The sequence below is a fragment of the Dama dama genome, chromosome 1 (assembly GCF_033118175.1).
Source record: "Dama dama isolate Ldn47 chromosome 1, ASM3311817v1, whole genome shotgun sequence".
In the NCBI taxonomy this organism is placed as follows: Eukaryota; Metazoa; Chordata; class Mammalia; order Artiodactyla; family Cervidae; genus Dama; species Dama dama.
This window is the reverse complement of record NC_083681.1, coordinates 50,734,055-50,751,525: the sequence shown is the minus strand read 5'-3', so window position 1 is coordinate 50,751,525 and position 17,471 is coordinate 50,734,055. Positions and strand designations below refer to the sequence as shown.

At 51.8% G+C, this 17,471-nt stretch overlaps 1 protein-coding gene across 3 annotated transcripts; it reads left to right on the top strand.

Moving 5' to 3' along the window:
- Positions 1-15: 15 nt before the first annotated feature.
- On the top strand, positions 16-17,257 carry LOC133061208 (short transient receptor potential channel 2 homolog). 3 transcript variants are annotated; one of them, XM_061149198.1, is made up of 13 exons: positions 16-136; positions 2,307-3,014; positions 4,543-4,755; positions 5,842-6,006; positions 7,147-7,321; positions 10,358-10,558; positions 10,657-10,819; positions 12,033-12,125; positions 13,151-13,343; positions 13,915-14,042; positions 14,164-14,242; positions 15,767-15,896; positions 16,797-17,257. In XM_061149198.1, exons 1-13 carry the CDS (start codon positions 122-124, stop codon positions 17,186-17,188), a joined length of 2,655 nt encoding a protein of 884 aa, XP_061005181.1. In that variant the 5' UTR covers positions 16-121; the 3' UTR covers positions 17,189-17,257. The 3 variants fall into 3 exon arrangements, with proteins under 3 accessions (XP_061005181.1, XP_061005194.1, XP_061005187.1); XM_061149211.1 differs by lacking the exon at positions 14,164-14,242 and having other exon boundaries at positions 16,797-16,936; XM_061149204.1 differs by lacking the exons at positions 4,543-4,755; positions 5,842-6,006.
- The last annotated feature ends 214 nt before the right edge of the window (positions 17,258-17,471 follow it).

Sequence of the window (17,471 nt, the reverse complement as noted above, 5' to 3'; positions counted from 1 at the left end):
TGGCAGAGGGAGGGCAGAGTTTGGAAGGGGTAGGAAGGAGAAAGCTGGGCACAGTTGGGGGAGCAGACAGAGGAGCCGGAGTTCCCTCCCACCGTCCCCGCCAGCATAGGTGGTTGCAGCCATGGACCCCCTCACGGTAAGAGGCCTCTGCTCCCTACCTTCCCCTATCCTTGTCCCATTTCTGGCTGTGATTAAAACAATAGATTGACTCAGAGGAGTGGCAGGGACAACGTAGCTGCCCGGCAGGTGGGAGACACCACCCTGCGGGTGGGAGGAGAGCGGTTGGAGGCCCAAACCTGGGCACAGAAAGACAAGCGGTGAGGAAGGGCTGGACCTGGTGGGAAAGAGGGCCACGGCAGCGCCGGGGGGCTCGAGGGAGTGCTGCCCAGAGCAAGAGAGGGCGGAGCTGGCGAGTTGGTGAAGGAGAGCCTGGTGGGATCCTACCACGAGGCCTGGTCAGCACTCAGGGGCTTGGGAAAAACCCAATTCAAAGACCCTCCCGTGCGGACGTGTCTGGACCTGTCCCTCAGAAGCTCTGGGACTTCACCAGGGAGGAGCAGCTGGAAGAGGATGTCAACAAGATGGGAGCAGGTCCTGGAGAGATCTGTGTGCCCGCCTGGGGGTTCCTCTCCCAATGCAGCCCTGTCCTGCTTCAATCTGCTCCTTCCCAGGCTGCCCACATCAGCCCCACTGTGTGTGGCTTCCTGTGAGGTAGGAGTTGTGCTGAGGGAGGGGCCTCCCGTCAGAACTGAATGAGTTACTTGGATGAAGAGTGTGAAGAACTCTTTCCTAACCTGAGAATCCACACAATAAAATAGTGACTTAAGAACATGTTTTTAATCTTCATATCTTTAGGAGTTGTGAGAGTCTATGCCACTGGCTTTTAAAGCTGAAGGAAGTGGCCATAAACTAAGGAATGCAAGGGATGTAACTCTGGAAGCTGGAAAAGGATTCCGCCCTAGAGCCGCCCTGCCCCACTAGCACCTTCACTTTAGCCTCATGATATGATTTAGTTCTGACTGCGTGAACTCTAAGAGAATAAATGTGTGTGGTTTTAAGCTACTTATCTTTAAAAAAAATGCATTTTTCAACCAAGACCCATTTTCTAAATATTATCAGCATTTCAAACCAGTCAATGGGATATTGTTTACTAACAGCTTAACAAAAAAATACAAGAAGCTATTACAGTATGAAAGGGTATTTCTAAAACGATTAATTCCTGGAAAATATGGGCATGAAGTGTATTCCCTACACAGACATAACTGGGCAGGGGAGGGCATTCATATCGTCATTATACAAGATGATCACATTATATAAACTATATACTAGAGTATATATCATTTAATGTAGAATTTAGTTTCAGAGTAAAACAGATAAAATGGTAGTATCGTTATTTTCCTTCTTAAAAGAGGGAAAGTGTTTACCTACTTACCACATTTGGGAGGTTTTGAAGTAGAGATTCCAGAAATCCAAAAGCCACCTACTACTAATAATTTTTATTTGAGTTGAGAAGTACCACGGAAGAAGAGCTAGGAACACCAGCTCCTCAACCACGCTGCCTGGGTGACCACCCTGTCTGAGTGGCTTGGCAAGTCTACCTTGGCTTCCTCTTCTGTTAAAGTGGGGACAGGGTGGGGTGATAGCTCCTGCCTTACAGGGTTATTTAAGAATTGAATGAGTTACATACTTCTGAGGGTTTAAAAAACTACCTATACTTAAGTACTATATGCTAAGTCACTTCAGTCATGTCTGACTCTTTGTGACCCTATGAACTATAGTCCACCAGGCTCCCATGTCCATGGGATTCTCCAGGCAAGAATACTGGAGTGGGTTGCAATGTCCTCCAGAGGATCTTCCTGACCCAGGGATGGAACCCATGTCTCTTCTGTCTCCTGTGTTGGCAGGCGGGTTCTTGATCACTAGCACTACCTGGGAAGCCCAAACACTAAGTGTACTTTAAAAAAAAAAACAACTCGTGTTTGGGATGAAAGTGAAGTTGCTCAGTCATGTCCAACTCTTTGTGACCCCATGGACTGTAGTCCCCCAGGCTCCTCTGTCCATGGGATTTTCCAGGCAAGAATACTGGAGTGGGTTGCCATTTCCTTTGCCAGGGGATCCTCCCCACCCAGGGACTGAACTCGGGTCTCCCACATTGCAGGCAGACTCTTTACCATCTGAGCCACCAGGAAGACTATGATGGTGGCTGGGTACAGAGGGTTAAGGGCTTGAAAATGGAAGGGTGAGGAAAGCCCCCAGCAAAGAAGGTTGGGGACTCGAGGTCCTACCCTGTCTGCTCCTTCATCCAGATTCAGCCTAATTGGATGGAGATCGTGAACAGAAAGCTGAAGTTCCCTGCTCCACTGCTGGGTGCCATCCAGGAGGGACAGATAGGCCTGGTGCAGCAGCTGCTGGAGGCAGGGGTCGAGGCCCCAGGCGGGCCCCCCCGGAATGTGGAGGAGGCTGAGGACCGCTCCTGGAGGGAGGCTCTCAATCTGGCCATCCGCCTGGGCCACGAGGCCATCACTGATGTGCTGCTGGCCAACGTCAAGTTCGACTTCCGCCAGATCCACGAGGCCCTGCTGGTGGCTGTGGACACAAACCAACCCGCAGTGGTGCGTCACCTGCTGGCCCGGCTGGAACGGGAGAAGGGCCGCAAGGTGGACACCAGGTCTTCCTCACTGGCTTTCTTTGACTCGTCAATCGATGGCTCCCGCTTTGCCCCCGGAGTCACACCCCTCACCCTGGCCTGCCAGAAGGACCTGTATGAGATTGCCCAGCTGCTCATGGGCCAGGGTCACACCATCGCACGGCCACACCCTGTCTCCTGTGCCTGCCTCGAGTGCAGCAATGCGCGCCGCTACGACCTGCTCAAGTTCTCCCTGTCTCGCATCAACACCTACCGCGGCATCGCCAGCCGCGCCCACCTTTCGCTGGCCAGCGAGGACGCCATGCTCGCTGCCTTCCAGCTCAGCCGCGAGCTCCGGCGCCTTGCCCGCAAGGAGCCTGAGTTTAAGGTTCGTTTCTGCTCCCTCCTCCTGCCCTCGGTGCCCTGTATCTGTCCTTCCATGGTTGAACCTCTGGTGGGTGTTCTGGGAAGAGAGAAACAACAGAAAGATGTTCTCAGGAAACCTCCGTTCTGATGGGGAGTGCCAGAATCCTGCCCTGAAGGGGATTCTTTCTAATGGCAGACAGCTGTCACTCCAGGGGCTCCTAGTCTCATGGGGGCAACACGTACCCAACCCGAGGGGTGTCCTGCATCTGTCTGATGGAGGAGGGAGGACACAGATAGAAAAACAGCTGGACAGACTTAGAGATGACATTCAGTAGAACCTGTCTTTTCTGAATGCCTACTGTGTGGTCCCATCTAGAGCATCCTGTGCTGGGGCCTCAAGCTCATGATCACATCGGGGTGGAAGAGGGCAGAGTGAAGTGGACAAGACCCCCGGAGGCTCAGCTTCATTCGGGGCCTCTGTGGATGGTGCTACAGGGCTTCCAAGGGCCACAAAATAGGTCAGGAGGCTACAGCTGTTGTGTGCAGGGCAGACTCCTTAGAGGAAGCGGGATTAACCTTGGCTACACGACCAGGTGGTTTAACACAAGTGAAGAGGAGTAGGGAGGATATTTGATGTAGGGGCTCAGTGCAAAGACTCTCAGCTAGCAAAAGGAGACATGGGATGAGAGCAGGGGCTCTGGGCAGACAGAACACCTGAAGGGAAGGCCTGGAGGCCAGGACTGATCAGGGGCCTTGAATTCACAGTCTAGTTCCAGCCATCACTCATCCACTGACATCTTCTCAGTGCCAGCCCGACTTGATCCCCATGGTGACAACTACCATTAGGTGAGGAAACAGACAGGGATATTAAAACAGAGGCCTAAGGCTGGACGTGACCTGTGCCAGGTGAGCCGGGGGAGGAGCATGCTGCTTCTCTGGAGTCAAAGGATCAGAGAATGAGGACCCCCACTTCCAGGTAGCAGGAAGAGCAGCCCTCTGGCAAGGGACAGAGGCTTGGAAAGGGGACATACCTAACCCAGGGTGCTGCCAACTGAGGGACCGTGCTGGGCCTCCTGGAATCCTAGCCTGGATTCTCTCTGGTGTTAGGGCCCCAAGTAAGACCAAGGCTAAGCAGGGGAAAGTGGAGGCAAGAGCTGCCCACTCTGCAGCTCCCAAAACTGCCAGTATGTGTTCTCATATAAGGTAGCAAAAACACCCAAGAAGGCATGAAGAGTAGGAGCAGAACTGAAACAGGCAGAGGGAAAGGAAAGGACTAGGGGTGAGCACAGGTGATGGGGGGGAGGGTTCTGTGTTGAAATGACTCAGCGATGAGATAGATGCGGTACCAGAAGCAATGATGACATAGCAGGTGCCTCTTTATAGCCAGGAGGACAGGTGGGGTGGCAGAGAAGAAAGGAATAGATGGTTTAGGGTGACATCAGCTGTGGGGAAGCGGCGGCTGAGGGCAGGACAGAGTGGCCCAGGCCCAGTGTCGGGAGGGTGGGCTGGGCCCGCAGGATGGCCAGCACACCTGGACTTTCTCCCTACAGCCTGAGTACATTGCCCTGGAATCGCTGAGCCAGGACTATGGCTTTGAACTGCTGGGCATGTGCCGGAACCAGAGTGAGGTCACCGCGGTGCTCAATGACCTGGGCGAGGACAGCGAGACTGATCCTGAGGCCGAGGGTCTGGGCCAGGCCTTTGAGGAAGGCATCCCCAACCTGGCAAGGCTGCGACTGGCAGTCAACTACAACCAGAAGCGGGTCAGCTGGGCCCTGCCCACCTCCCCCGCCCTGCCCTGTCCCGTCGCCCTGTCCCCACTAGATGGCCCCTATCCAACCCTAAGCAAGTCATTTCCCTGCCCTCAGGACCCCCTCATTATTTTTTTTTTAATATTTATATTTATTTCTTTGTGCCAGGATTTAGTTGTGGCATGTGGGATCTAATTCCCCAACCAGGGATTGAACCCAGGTCACCTGCATTGGGAGTACAGAGTCTAAGCCACTGGACCACTGGGGAAGTCCCAGGACCCCTCTTAGATCTTGATTCTGAGCACCCTTCTCTCTAGGCCCTTGATCCTATGGGTCTCCCACCTTCCCTTCTTACCGTCAGTCTAAGTCCCTAACCTCTGCCCAGCCTTGGAAGTCCCATGACCCAACCAGACCAGACTTCTGAGTTTTACCCGTTGGCCTGCTGAGTAGGTTTGGTCTGGTCTTTTTCTGTGGTTACACTTCAATATCTCTCTATTCGGCAAGATTAGACTAGATCTCTCAGGGCTGAAATATCAAGTGATTTCATTATTCCCCATCTCATTAGATGCCCACCCCTAAGCCAAAGACATGTTCCCTTTCTAGCGTCCCCCAGCCTCTTACTCCTCCCTCTCACCCACCCTCAGATATCCTAGCCTACCAGGAGCTTAACTAGAAACCTTCCTTTAAAATGACTGCCCGAGTCAGCAAATTCCACCTTCCCTGCTCCTCCCTTCCTCAAGACCATGCTGCCTGGTGCCCCGCATCGCTAAGAAGACAAGGAACCCTCAGGGTTCTGGGACCTGTATCCAGTTGCACCCACCACTGTCTGGCTTAGATTCAACCATGTGGGATCTGGAGAGTCCAGAAAATTCTTTGAGCTCAGTTTCTCCTTCATAGACTAGGAAGCTAAATCCCAAAGAGGGGTGGGGTCTGCCCAAGGTCACTTGGCAAGTGGGTTGCCTCTTCTTAACTGGCTGGCCTGGGGAGAAAAGAAACATGGTTCACTTTCTACACAATGAGGTCAGGGCACCTGACTGGCTCCTCTTCTTCTTCCCTGGCCTGTGGTCACTCCTTCCACTCATACCCTTCTCTGTTTAGTTTGTAGCACACCCCATCTGCCAGCAAGTCCTGTCCTCCATCTGGTGTGGGAACCTGGCTGGCTGGCGTGGGAGCACCACTATCTGGAAGCTCTTCGTCGCCTTCCTCATCTTTCTCACCATGCCCCTCCTCTGCCTTGGCTATTGGCTGGCACCCAAGTCCCGGGTACTAAGAATATAAATAATGATAATTGTCATTTATTGAGCACTTGTTTTATGCCAAGCCCTGAGCTGGGCCCTTAATGTTCCTTTTAGGTAATTTGAGGTGGTTCTGGAAGGTAGGCATTGCACCTGGATTTTGCAGTGAAGACACAGGGATCAGAAATTCTCTTTTGTCCACAGGAAATAGCAGAGTTGGGATTGAAACTGAGGTCTCTCTGCCTCCAAAGCCTGAGTCCTATATGCAGTCTCTCCTAATGAAACCCCCACCCCAACCTCAAATTCTTTGGGAGCCCTTTTGGACTCAGATATTTCTATTCCCTACTACGAGCCAGACATCATGCCTGGCACTGTGGATATAAAAAAGATCAAGACCCTGTAAACCAGGTGAGGAATAGGGTAAGCAGTGCTCCTGGAGGCAGGAAAAGGGCATCCATCCAACGTCCCAGGGAGGGAGAATGCAAAGCATTAGAGAGACTGAAAGGAATTCTGTGTAGCTAAAGCATAAGAGCAAATAGCAATTAGCCAATGGTGGGAAGCAAGCAGGGGCCCAGGTTCCACAGAACCTTATGCAATGTTGGGAGCCCCTGGAGGATTGTAATGAGGTAAGAGATCCTATTAGCTTTGTGTTTTAGAAAGCTCTCTCTCTTAGGGGTGTGAAGGATGAATTGGGGTAGGGGTGGGAGTCCGAGAGGCTGTCAGAGTGTGTGAGAGAAAGGAGAAAGGATGCAGAGATGCCTTCAAGCTTCCTGTTCTGGGTGGTCAGGACGTTTTCTAAGATGGGGACACAGGAGGAAAAGGAAGACGTTTGAGATCCAAAGATGATAAACTTACTTTTTAATATGGTTGTGATTGAAGAGCCTGTGGGACCCCCCAGGGAAAATTACTTTACTTCTGTGATCCTCAGTTCCTAGCTTAAAATTGGAAATAATGATACCCACCTCCTATAGTTGTGAAGGAAAACATCAATATGGAAGGGGAAGGCCTAATATACAGTACATTCTTGATAAACGTCTGAATGAATGAACGTCTGAACGTCTGAATGAAAGGAGGAGACACGTGAGGACTGAGCATTCCGGAAGTCCTCCTGGGAGGGGAGAGGTGTGAGCAGGACTCTGAGAAGCCTGCTCTCCTTCCTCCCTTGCAGCTGGGCCGTCTGCTGAAGATCCCGGTGCTGAAGTTCCTGCTGCACTCGGCCTCCTACCTGTGGTTCCTCATCTTCCTGCTGGGAGAGTCCCTGGTCATGGAGACGCAGCTGAGTACCTTCCGAGGCCGCAGCCAGAGTGTCTGGGAGACTTCACTGCACATGGTTTGGGTTGCAGGTACATGGGTGGGGCCTTTTATTTGTGGTAGACTCCCTCCTGGGGACCCCCTCATTTTTCTTCACAGTGAGCCCTCCTATACGGGTTGGCCCCTGAAGATGCTCCCTGAATATGTAACCAGACCCCTGCGGGCTCTAGTTCACCATGGGTTTCCCCTTCACCTCTAATCAGGGGATCTCACCCTGTGATAGATCCCTGAGTACGTACCCCATTCTTCCCCTATCCTGGCATTAGTCACTACCCACTCTGGATGTTCATATCCTCTCACAAATAAGACACTGGTCCATGGTGTTAGGTGGCAGATCACCTTGGTATTACGGTAGCCAGCAAGTACACCACCCGGCAATTTATCCCAAAGGTCATGGAGCAGAAAGACTCATAGACCAAATTAAGATGCTTGAATCATACAGTTTATTACATAAGTACATACAAGTGGTGTACTTACGATGGTGCTGTTTTAAGGACCAGAGGTTTGAGCAGAGGATACCATAGCCAGAAGCTGCCTGGGCCCAGCACTTGATCTGTAGGAGAAACACAGGGACACATATGTCTGACCACAACTGTAGCTTACTAATCATCCTGGCGAGCAGCTATGACTTTTCCTTGCAATTTTGTTGCAGAGGACTGGTGAGGCCACTGGGTATTACCAGGGGGGAGCTAATTTAAGATCAGATGAATCCTAAGGGCCTCCTCTGTCTCGTGTATATTCAGTGTCACTAATATTGAATGTCGACCCTGAATATTCTACGTGTTCACACACATATGTTCTCTGTGTGTGTGTGTATGCGCTCAGTTGCTCAGTCATGTCTGACTCTTTGTGACCCCATGGACTGTAGCCCACCAGGTTCCTCTGTCCATGGAATTTTCTTCCAGGCAAGAATACTGAAGTGAGTTGCCATTTCCTAACCCAAGGGATCTTCCTGGCCCAGGGATTGAACCTGCGTCTCTTGCATCTCCTACATTGGCAGGCAGTTTCTTTACCACTGCACCACTTGAGAAGCCCAACATATGTGTTCTACTTGCTTTATTTGTCCAACATGTCACCTGGATAACTAACTTATATATGCTTAAGGCATAAGTTTCACCCATTCCACTGGTGTTCTTTCCTTCTATAGCAAAATTGCATTTTCTCAAACAGTTCAACAAATGCAGTTGACAAGAATCCCCAGAGCTCTGTTGAGCATTTGGCTGGTCAGCTCAGCAGCTGGGCTGGGCTCCCCTTCCTCATCTATCTTCTCTTGATTTACCTCTAGCTTAGTTGGCAACTCCCAAACCACCAGTAGACTAAGTCTGCTACTCCACCCTATAACAAGTCAGTCAGTGAGGCATGAAAGGAAATTTGGCCAAGAAACTCTGGAGAAGAAAATAAGAAGAAAAGTTTCCCATCCAACTGTTTACTAATCATTATTGACCTGTATTGGGTAGAGGTGAAACCAGAATAGTTCCTGCCTGCAGGGAAAGAAGTCTTAAGGAACAACATTCCTCATTTCTTCTTGTAGTGAACACCTGCTGCTGCTCTATTGTGAGCAAAGCCCTGAGAACACATGGATAAATTAATTGGGATTCCATCCAGGAACTTCTCTTGTGATCCGGTGGTTAAGACTCCACACTCTCAATACAGGGGGCCCGGGTTCAATCCCTGGTTAGGGAACTAGATCCCACACACCACATTTTAAAAAGATTCTGCATGCCACAGTTACAGATACCACATGTTGTAACAAAGTTTGAGGATCTGGCATGCTGCAACTAAGACCCTGCACAGCCAAATAAAGATATTTTAAATAAATAGGGTTCCATCCACCCATTCAACATACATCACTGAGCATGGATCCCACCTTCACAAGGTGCTCTGCTACCATGGAAACGGACTCAGTTCCCACCACGCCCTACTTGTCTCCAGGCCCATGGGAGTTCTCTTTCCCCAAAACCCCCTGCCCCAGCTTCCACTCCTCTATCCGGTCTCAGCTCAAACATCACTCTCTGTGAGACGTGAAGCTTTCCCTGGTTCCCAAATCAGGGTGAGGATCAGTTCCTAAACACTCCAAAGACAGCCTCTGTTCCCCTGCTCTCCTTCACCTTAGCACTGACCACGCTGGTCTGTAATGACTTGGCTACTTGCCCACCTCCCTCACTAGATCATGAGCCCGGGGAGGCCTGTGTCTTCACCACAGGATCCCACTGGCACATGGTAGGAGCTTAATCAGTGTTTATTCAATAGTGATTGGTGGGCCTTGTTCTGGGCACTGTGGACAGGGAGGTGAATAGACCACAGTCCCTGCCCTTGAGGGGTTCCAAGTTCAGGGAGGGGAGGGGAACAGACCCAGGAAGAGATACCTTGCCGTACTCCATGGCAACAGCATCACAGAGATCTGAAAAGAGCTGTGAGAACACACTGCTCCTGGTTAGAGAATGCTTCAGAGAGGAGGTGAGATTTGTCCTGGGTTGCAAAGGTGAGCCTGCCTTCTAAAGGTGTGGAAGGGCTTTCTAGGTGTGGACAGAACCATGAGTGAAAAAGCACGTGCTTGTATCCAGGGAGTGGAGAAGGGCATGATGTGGCAGGGTCTCCTATCTAACAGGGTCCAGCTCTCAAGACCCTCCCTCCCCAGGCCTGGCCCTGGGCCCTGGGCTGATCATGAGCAGGTTGATAATTTGGAGCCCCTTCAAATCAATATTCTCTAAATATTTGTCAGTGTGTATTTGGTGGAGGGCAGGGAGACCCAGATTTAGATCATCCCCTCCCAATAACCAGCCTCTCCAGGTGTTACTTTCTGAGTTTATCAGCTGACCAGATCACTGAAACTAGCCCCACGGCCGCCAAGTCTGCATCAGCCAGGAGTTCTCTTTATTTCCATAGAAGATCTTTGTGACATTGAAGCAGACTAAATGCCTACATTTTATCACTTTCATGCCTGGGATATTTTAGTTCCCCCTCACCCGGTGGAGAGGTTCCCCCCACCAACCACACCCACACACACAGCTCTGACCTGGATGCAGGCGGTGTCTCAGCCGGTGCTGGCGCCCTGCCGCCTCCTTCAGGCTTCCTGTGGTTTGAGTGTAAGGAAGTGTGGATCGAGGGCCTGCGCAGTTACCTCCTGGACTGGTGGAACTTCCTGGATATGGTCATCCTCTCCCTGTACCTGGCGGCCTTCACGCTGCGCCTCCTCCTGGCCGGGCTTGCACATAAGCACTGCCAGGATGCCCCCGACGGGGCTGCCTGCCACTACTTCACCTCGGCTGGTGAGTGCCCCCTAGCGCAGCCCTGAATCCCCCAGCCCCCTCTCTTCCTTGGCTCTCGGCCTCAGCGCCTCCCCCACCCCCCATTCCCCCTGGCACAGAGCGGAGCGAGTGGTGCACGGAGGATCCCCAGTTCCTGGCTGAGGTGCTCTTCGCTGTCACCAGCATGCTCAGCTTCACCCGCCTGGCCTACATCCTGCCAGCCCATGAGTCGCTGGGCACCCTGCAGATTTCCATGGGCAGGATGATTGACGACATGATCCGGTGCGTACTGCCTCTGCTCCGAGCATCCTCCCCTCTGACGGACCCCATCTGACCTCCTTCTGAGTTCCCCAGCTCTAGTTAGCACAGGGGTTCTTAACCTGGGTTCCTTGTACAGGGTCCAAAGACCTTGGAAACCCTGGAGCTATAGGAAATGTGGGAATGTAAATGTCAAGATACACTTCTCTGCAGAGAGGGTCTACACGTGCTACATGCATGCTAAGTTGCTTCAGCTATCCAACTCTTTGCCACCCTATGAACCATAGCCCACCAGGCTCCTCTGTCCATGGGGTTCTACAGGCAAGAATACTGGAGTGGGTTGCCATGTCCTTCTCCAACGGATCTTCCCAACCCAGGGATTGAATCTGTGTCTCTTAAGTCTGCATTGGCAAGCAGGCTGTTTACCACAAGGGCCACCTGGGAAGCCGGAGAGGGTCTATAACTTTCATCTAATTCTCAAAGAGACCTATGATTCCAAAGATCAAGAACCACCAAATGCAGAAAAAGCCCTTGGTTGGCATGCCAGTTCTGTTGCTGTCTCCATGGCCAACCTGGGGCTCCATTTCCCCATTTCTGAGGTGAGACACTGACTCAGGGGTCCCTTTGGATGGTTCCCCTTATACAACTGCTCTTGGAACTTATGGAATTATCTGGTCGTCTTGATAATTATCATCTAATCATTTGCAGCATACCTGGCCTTTCACCCTAATCAGAACCCATAGTTAATGCCGGCTTCCCTGGAAATCCCCTGCCTGAGGTAGGATGGGAGTGGGTGCCCTTGGTGGGAAAAAACCTTCGTTATGTCTGTGAACATCTTCAGCTCAGCTCAGCTTCCATCCCTCCCTGCAGCAAGCCAACTCAACTCACACACGGCTTTAACTCTGCTGGTGAGAAATCCTGTCCAGTAGGACTCTGTGACTCTCCCCCATCCCTGTACCACATCTCAGCATCTCAGTCCCTCCCTGGGAGCCTGGATCATCCTCAACTTTGACTGTTTCAACCCAGAAACTTCTATTCTGGAGGGAGAGTTTCTGTTTCAACACCCTTTAAATTGCTTCTCATTTCCCACCCCCCTAATTTCTCTCTTCTTAATAACTGAATCCTTGTCAAGTAGAGGCTGAACCTAGGAGCCATCACCCCCATCACTCTTCCTAGAGCCTGACTTCTCCCAGGGTAGAGACCTGCTCTGACCCTTCCCCATCCCGCCCCTGGCCAGGTTCATGTTCATCCTCATGATCATCCTGACCGCCTTCCTCTGTGGCCTCAACAACATCTATGTGCCTTACCAGGAGACTGAGCGGCTGGGCAAGTACGCTGGGGTGGAGGCGGGCCAGGCAGGTGGGAGTCTGGGCATTCTGGGCAGAAGGGGGACATGTACCTAAGCAAGGAGGTATGTTTGGGGAAAAGCAAGACTTCCTCCATGGCTGGCACATGGAGGGGATTTTGAGAGAGGAAGCAGGAGAGGGTAGAGGGGCCAGGTCATGGAACTCATGAAGGGCCTGCCAAGAAACCTGCCTTACCCTGCCTTTCCCAGGCCAGAGAGCTCCGAGTGGCCTCCCAAGCAATCATTCGATCATGAATTCATGAGTGCAACTACATGATGGTTTTATTAATGATGCTGAAGGACTTGTAGTTGGATCTATGGATGCTTGTCAAAGCTTTCTCAAAGTAAATGGAGGCTTTATTCAGACCAACCCTTTTTCCCAAGAATCCTTGTTCACATTCTGGCTTCTGGATGTTGAAAAACTTTGCTGACATGGTTTAAAGCATGAATCTTAGTGCTAGGGACAGGAACTACTCCTTCCAACCCCCTTCAAGGACCCTGGTGGGATCAGTCACTCCACAGTAGCACAAACAGGCTGAGTCCTCCTGCTCTTTGATGGGTGACAGCTAAGTAAAAGTATTTTTGCTAAAAACCTCAGGTAGGTTGCATAATAAGCATCTGGACTGAGAGTAGTTAGGAGCATTTAAAGTTTGACAAACAGAAGTCCAGCACATCAACTCAGCATTGAGAAAGAACACACTGAATGCAGTGTAGAGGATGGAAGAGGTATAGTGTCCATCTCACCCCCATCTCCACCCAGAACATAAAGTCCCTGAACACAGGGACTCTGCTTGTCTTGTTCACGGCTGCATCCTTAGCACCTGTTCCCAGTACTGCTGTGTGCTCAGTAAATTCTGGCTCAGAAACAGCAAGCAGTCCAAAGGACTTCATGTAAGCAGAGCGCCTTTGGCTGGGTCCCCAGGGTGAGGAGGGTGAGGAGGAGTGAGTCTGGGTGGCCCCCAGGCTCATCTCCCACCCCTCACATCCTACCCTTTGGCCCACTGTGCCAGTTTCAATGAGACCTTCCAGTTTCTGTTCTGGACAATGTTTGGCATGGAGGAGCACAGTGTGGTGGACATGCCTCAGTTTCTGGTGCCGGAATTCGTGGGCCGGGCCCTCTATGGCATCTTTACCATCGTCATGGTGATTGTGCTGCTCAACATGCTCATTGCCATGATCACCAACTCATTCCAGAAGATTGAGGTACGTGAACTGAGGGAAGCAGCTCGGGCCAGAGGGAAGAAGAGAGAAAGGGAAGGAAAGGAATAGGATGCAAGGAGTCAAGAGATTTGGGTTCCTGCTCTGTCACCACTACTGCCAATTTTGATACTGGGGACAAGTTTTCCTCTCAAGCCTTCCATTTCCTCGTCTGTAGATTGAGGGTCTTGATGGTGTTATTGTTTTTATCAGACACAAGACAAGCGCTCATTCCACATTAGGGCTGGAAGAAAGTGTGTGTTGTGGAAAAGTAGGTGGAAACATGAGAAGTGAGAGGGCAGGAGATGGATGAGTTAGGGTTTGTGGGCTGGAGAACAGGCTGGCAGGAATTGAATGTCAGAAGGAGGCAAGATGATGGGGAGGAAGCGGGAAGGGGGTTGCAAACAGGGGAGATGTGGATGACAGGTGAGGATGGAGACAAAAGTGGGGAGAAGAAAGTGGTGGGCACACAGGAGATGAGAGACCAGAGGACTGGGGGGAAATGGGGCAGACTGAGGGGGCAGGAGGGCTAGGCACCAAAGTGGTCCTTGCTGAGCACTCGCCTCCTGGCCCTCAGGACGCTGCTGACGTGGAATGGAAGTTTGCTCGCTCAAAACTCTACCTGTCCTACTTCCGAGAGGGCCTGACACTGCCCGTGCCCTTCAACATCCTGCCGTCCCCCAAGGCCATCTTCTACCTGCTCAGGTGAGGACCTCAGGGCCCTCACTCCCAAACCCCCAGCACTCAGCACTCCCACCCGGCTCCCGCCCCATCTCCCTGGACCCTTTCCTTTGACTAACCCCTTCCCACCATCTCAATGTCTCAGGAGAGTTTTCCGCTTCATTTGCTGTTGCCAATTCTGCTGCAAAACCAAGAAGCCAGACTATCCCCCAATCCCCACCTTTGTGAGTATCACATGTGCTTGTTGTAAGTCTTCCTCACATCAGGCTTTTAGCTGCACTCTCTGTACCATTTGTTTGTCTGAACACCCCTGGCTCGTCTGTCTTCCCATATATGTTTGCAGAAAGTCTGCTCCCAGTTCCTTCTCTCTCCTGTGGCCTTTCCCTCTGCCTGTCTCTGGCTATTCCCTAAATCTCCAATCCTATATCATCCAGTTTAAAATGAAGTCCATGCCACCCTCCTCCCAAGCCACCAATACCCCGCAAGCTCCAGGCAAAACTTTTTGCCCTAAACCAAGCCAAGAAACTATTGAATGTTTTCCACAGTAAAACATTTAGGAGCTAAGGGAAGAATGCCCCACACACTGGGAAATTCGAAGGTGACTGAGGCCTGAGAGAGGAGGGCAGGCCTCCAGGGGACTAACTTACCTCTGCTTATCTGCTCCCTAACTCAGTCTGGCTTGGCATGGAACCCCTCCTAATTCAGATAGCATTATTGCAGGGGGTCCCATCTGTTCCCCTTAAAACATGTCACCTGAGGGTCTCTCTAAGGCAAGGTCTCTCTAAGTTCAGCTCTGTGAAGCCACAGGCCAGCGCTGAGGCTCAGAGGCCCCTGGATCCCCTGATGAAGTAGGCCTTCCCTTATCTGATTGGTCAATCGTTTGTTTAATAAATACTTACCTAAGCACACCTATACTGAAAATAAAGATATGCAGGATGGTGGACCCCTGAAGTGCTGACAGTCTAGAGCAGCAAAAAGAAACGGCATGTAGGACCTTTCCTGACCAGGGGTCGTACCAGTATCCCCTGCATTGCAAGGCAGATTCTTAATCACTGGACCATCAGGGAAACCCCCCATCTCCATATTTAGTCTGGAGATGTTCAGCCTGAAGAAGCTGAGCAGCTTGGCTCAAGGCTCACAAAGGCAAAATGACCAAGCTGAGATTTCAGCCTGTTTTCCAAGCCCGGCACTTTGCCATCTTCACCTCTGCTCCCTCTCTCTATTATCTGCCCCAAAGGCCTGACTTGCCTTCCTGGTTCTGTCCTGAGGCCTGAAACTGGACCCAGAACCAATCACTTTAACCTGCACGATGGTTTCCATTTCCTTTGCATGAACTAGTCCATGCAGATGCATCCCCATATCCTCTAGTCTCCCCTCTGAGGAATCTGAAGGACAAGGTTAACCTGCCCTGACTCAGCTCAAAAAAACCAAGGATGGGTTGGTGGCACGAGAGCTCAACTCTGTCCTGCTCAGCTTCTCTCCTTGCCCACTCCCCTCTTCCTCCTCTTCCTCTCCTAACCCTCACCCACCTCCCTCCCTGGTTCCGTTGCACTCAGTCATTCCACAATGTGTGACCTCCATCCAGACTACCTGCCAGACCTACACGAAGGTCTGGATGTGTGACCTTCAGGGACAGACAACTCTGCACAGACTGTGCCTCCATCCTTCATTGCCTGGGGGAGGTTGCAGTGAGGAGAGAAAGGCTGGGGGTGAGGAATCCCTCTTACCCTCCTGTCTTCCCATCCCAGGCAAATCCTGGGGCAGGGGCAAGGCGTGGGGAGGGAGAGTGTGGATCCTACCGGCTTCGTGTCATCAAGGCCCTGGTGCAACGCTACATAGAGACTGCCCAGCGGGAGTTTGAGGAGACTCGTCGGAAAGGTTAGCTGCTCACTTCCAAGCCTTCCCCATTCCTGTCCCTTGCTCATCTGGAACACCCAGCCTCACACCTCTCGTCTAGCCAGCAGTTCTCTCTGTGGCCCCCTCTGACCCGCCCTTGGAAGCCACAACTTGCAGAGAGAGTGTGTGCCCTTGCACTCAATAACCCCCAGGCCCACCCCCCCATTCAGACATTTATCCCACTCCCTTCATTTATCCCTTTGTTCCCATCTTCATTAATGTGTTCATTTATTCTCTCAACTGCTCCCTTATGCATTCACTCTTTCACTTTATTCATCATTCATTCATTCATTCAGTCAGAGCTCATTACTATGCCCCCTTGTTCCCAGTAGGGACACATGGGAAGCTTTCAGTTTGGTGAGGAAGAGAAACCATCTCCCTAGTCAGGAAGTGCTTTAAAAAACAGAAACAAATTGCAGTGGGAGCTCAAAGGAGAGGAAGAGCCTATCACTGTGAGAGGCTCATGGGAAGGCAGAAGGCTGGAGTACCAGAAGCTGGAGAGAGAGAGAGGGTTGGGTCTGCACTCGGCCCTGAGGGTGGATGTGAGCAGGATAGATGTAAATGGGGAAGAGGAGGACAGAGCAGATATACATATATCTACCCATAGACAATCCTCATCCCTATGGCTCCTGACCCCTCTCTGGTCCATGAGACCTTCATTTTGCTATTTTCTAAACCCATCACCACCCCAGCTCTGCTGATTCATCCACCCCTGACGGAGCCTGCTAACCTGGCCCAAACCCAGTGCCAATCCCTCACTTCCTCCAGTTCTCCTGCTTCAGGATCCTCCGGCATACCCTCCCCTGTTGAGGGTAGAGATGGACCAGGGCAGACTCACCTTCTGAGAGACCCCCCCCCTCCATCTCTACTCCCACCCCCCAGACCTGGGCAACAGACTGACAGAGCTGACCAAGACGGTATCTCGACTGCAAAGTGAGGTAGCTGGTGTGCAGCGGGCTGTGGTGGAGGCAGGGCCACGCCGGCCGCCCGGAGGAGCCAGCATCCTCAGTCGCTACATCACCCGAGTGCGCAACAGCTTCCAGAACCTGGGGCCCCCCATCCCTGAGACCCCGGAGCTGACAGTGCCAGTGATGGTGGAGACCCAGGGGTCTTCAGAAAGAGGGCTTCCAGAGGCTGGAGGGGCTCAGGCTCCAGCTTCTGGGGAGTCTGCCCCCTCCTCCCCAGCTCACGTGTTAGTGCACAGGGAGCAAGAATCAGAGGGGGCCGGGGACCTGCCCCAGGAGGCAGACCTGGGAGCCGAGGAGGGGACCTGATGCTGGGGGAGGTCCCTTCTTCTCTTGTGACTGGAGCAGCCTAGATAGCTGAGGGCGGGGGTCACTTCATAGGAGCCACTGCTGCTTTCCTTGCCTCAATAAAGCCTCTGATCTGGAGCTCAGATGTCTCCAGACTGTGTGAGAATCTCTGTCTCATGATGTTTTCAAATCACCAAGCCTGAAATGAACCTTGGTGGGAGCCAGAACACAGAGAAATGGCTTGCTCTGGGGACCTGATATCTTGGGCTTAGGATCCTACTTTGAGCTCCTTCAGACTTTTGAT

Bases quoted from the DNA above. Each gene is read 5' to 3' on its own strand.
- LOC133061208 (XM_061149198.1), top strand. The intron at 10,820-12,032 runs GTGCGTACTGCC...GCCCCTGGCCAG, and splicing joins ATGATTGACGACATGATCCG to GTTCATGTTCATCCTCATGA. The intron at 15,897-16,796 runs GTTAGCTGCTCA...CCCACCCCCCAG, and splicing joins TGAGGAGACTCGTCGGAAAG to ACCTGGGCAACAGACTGACA.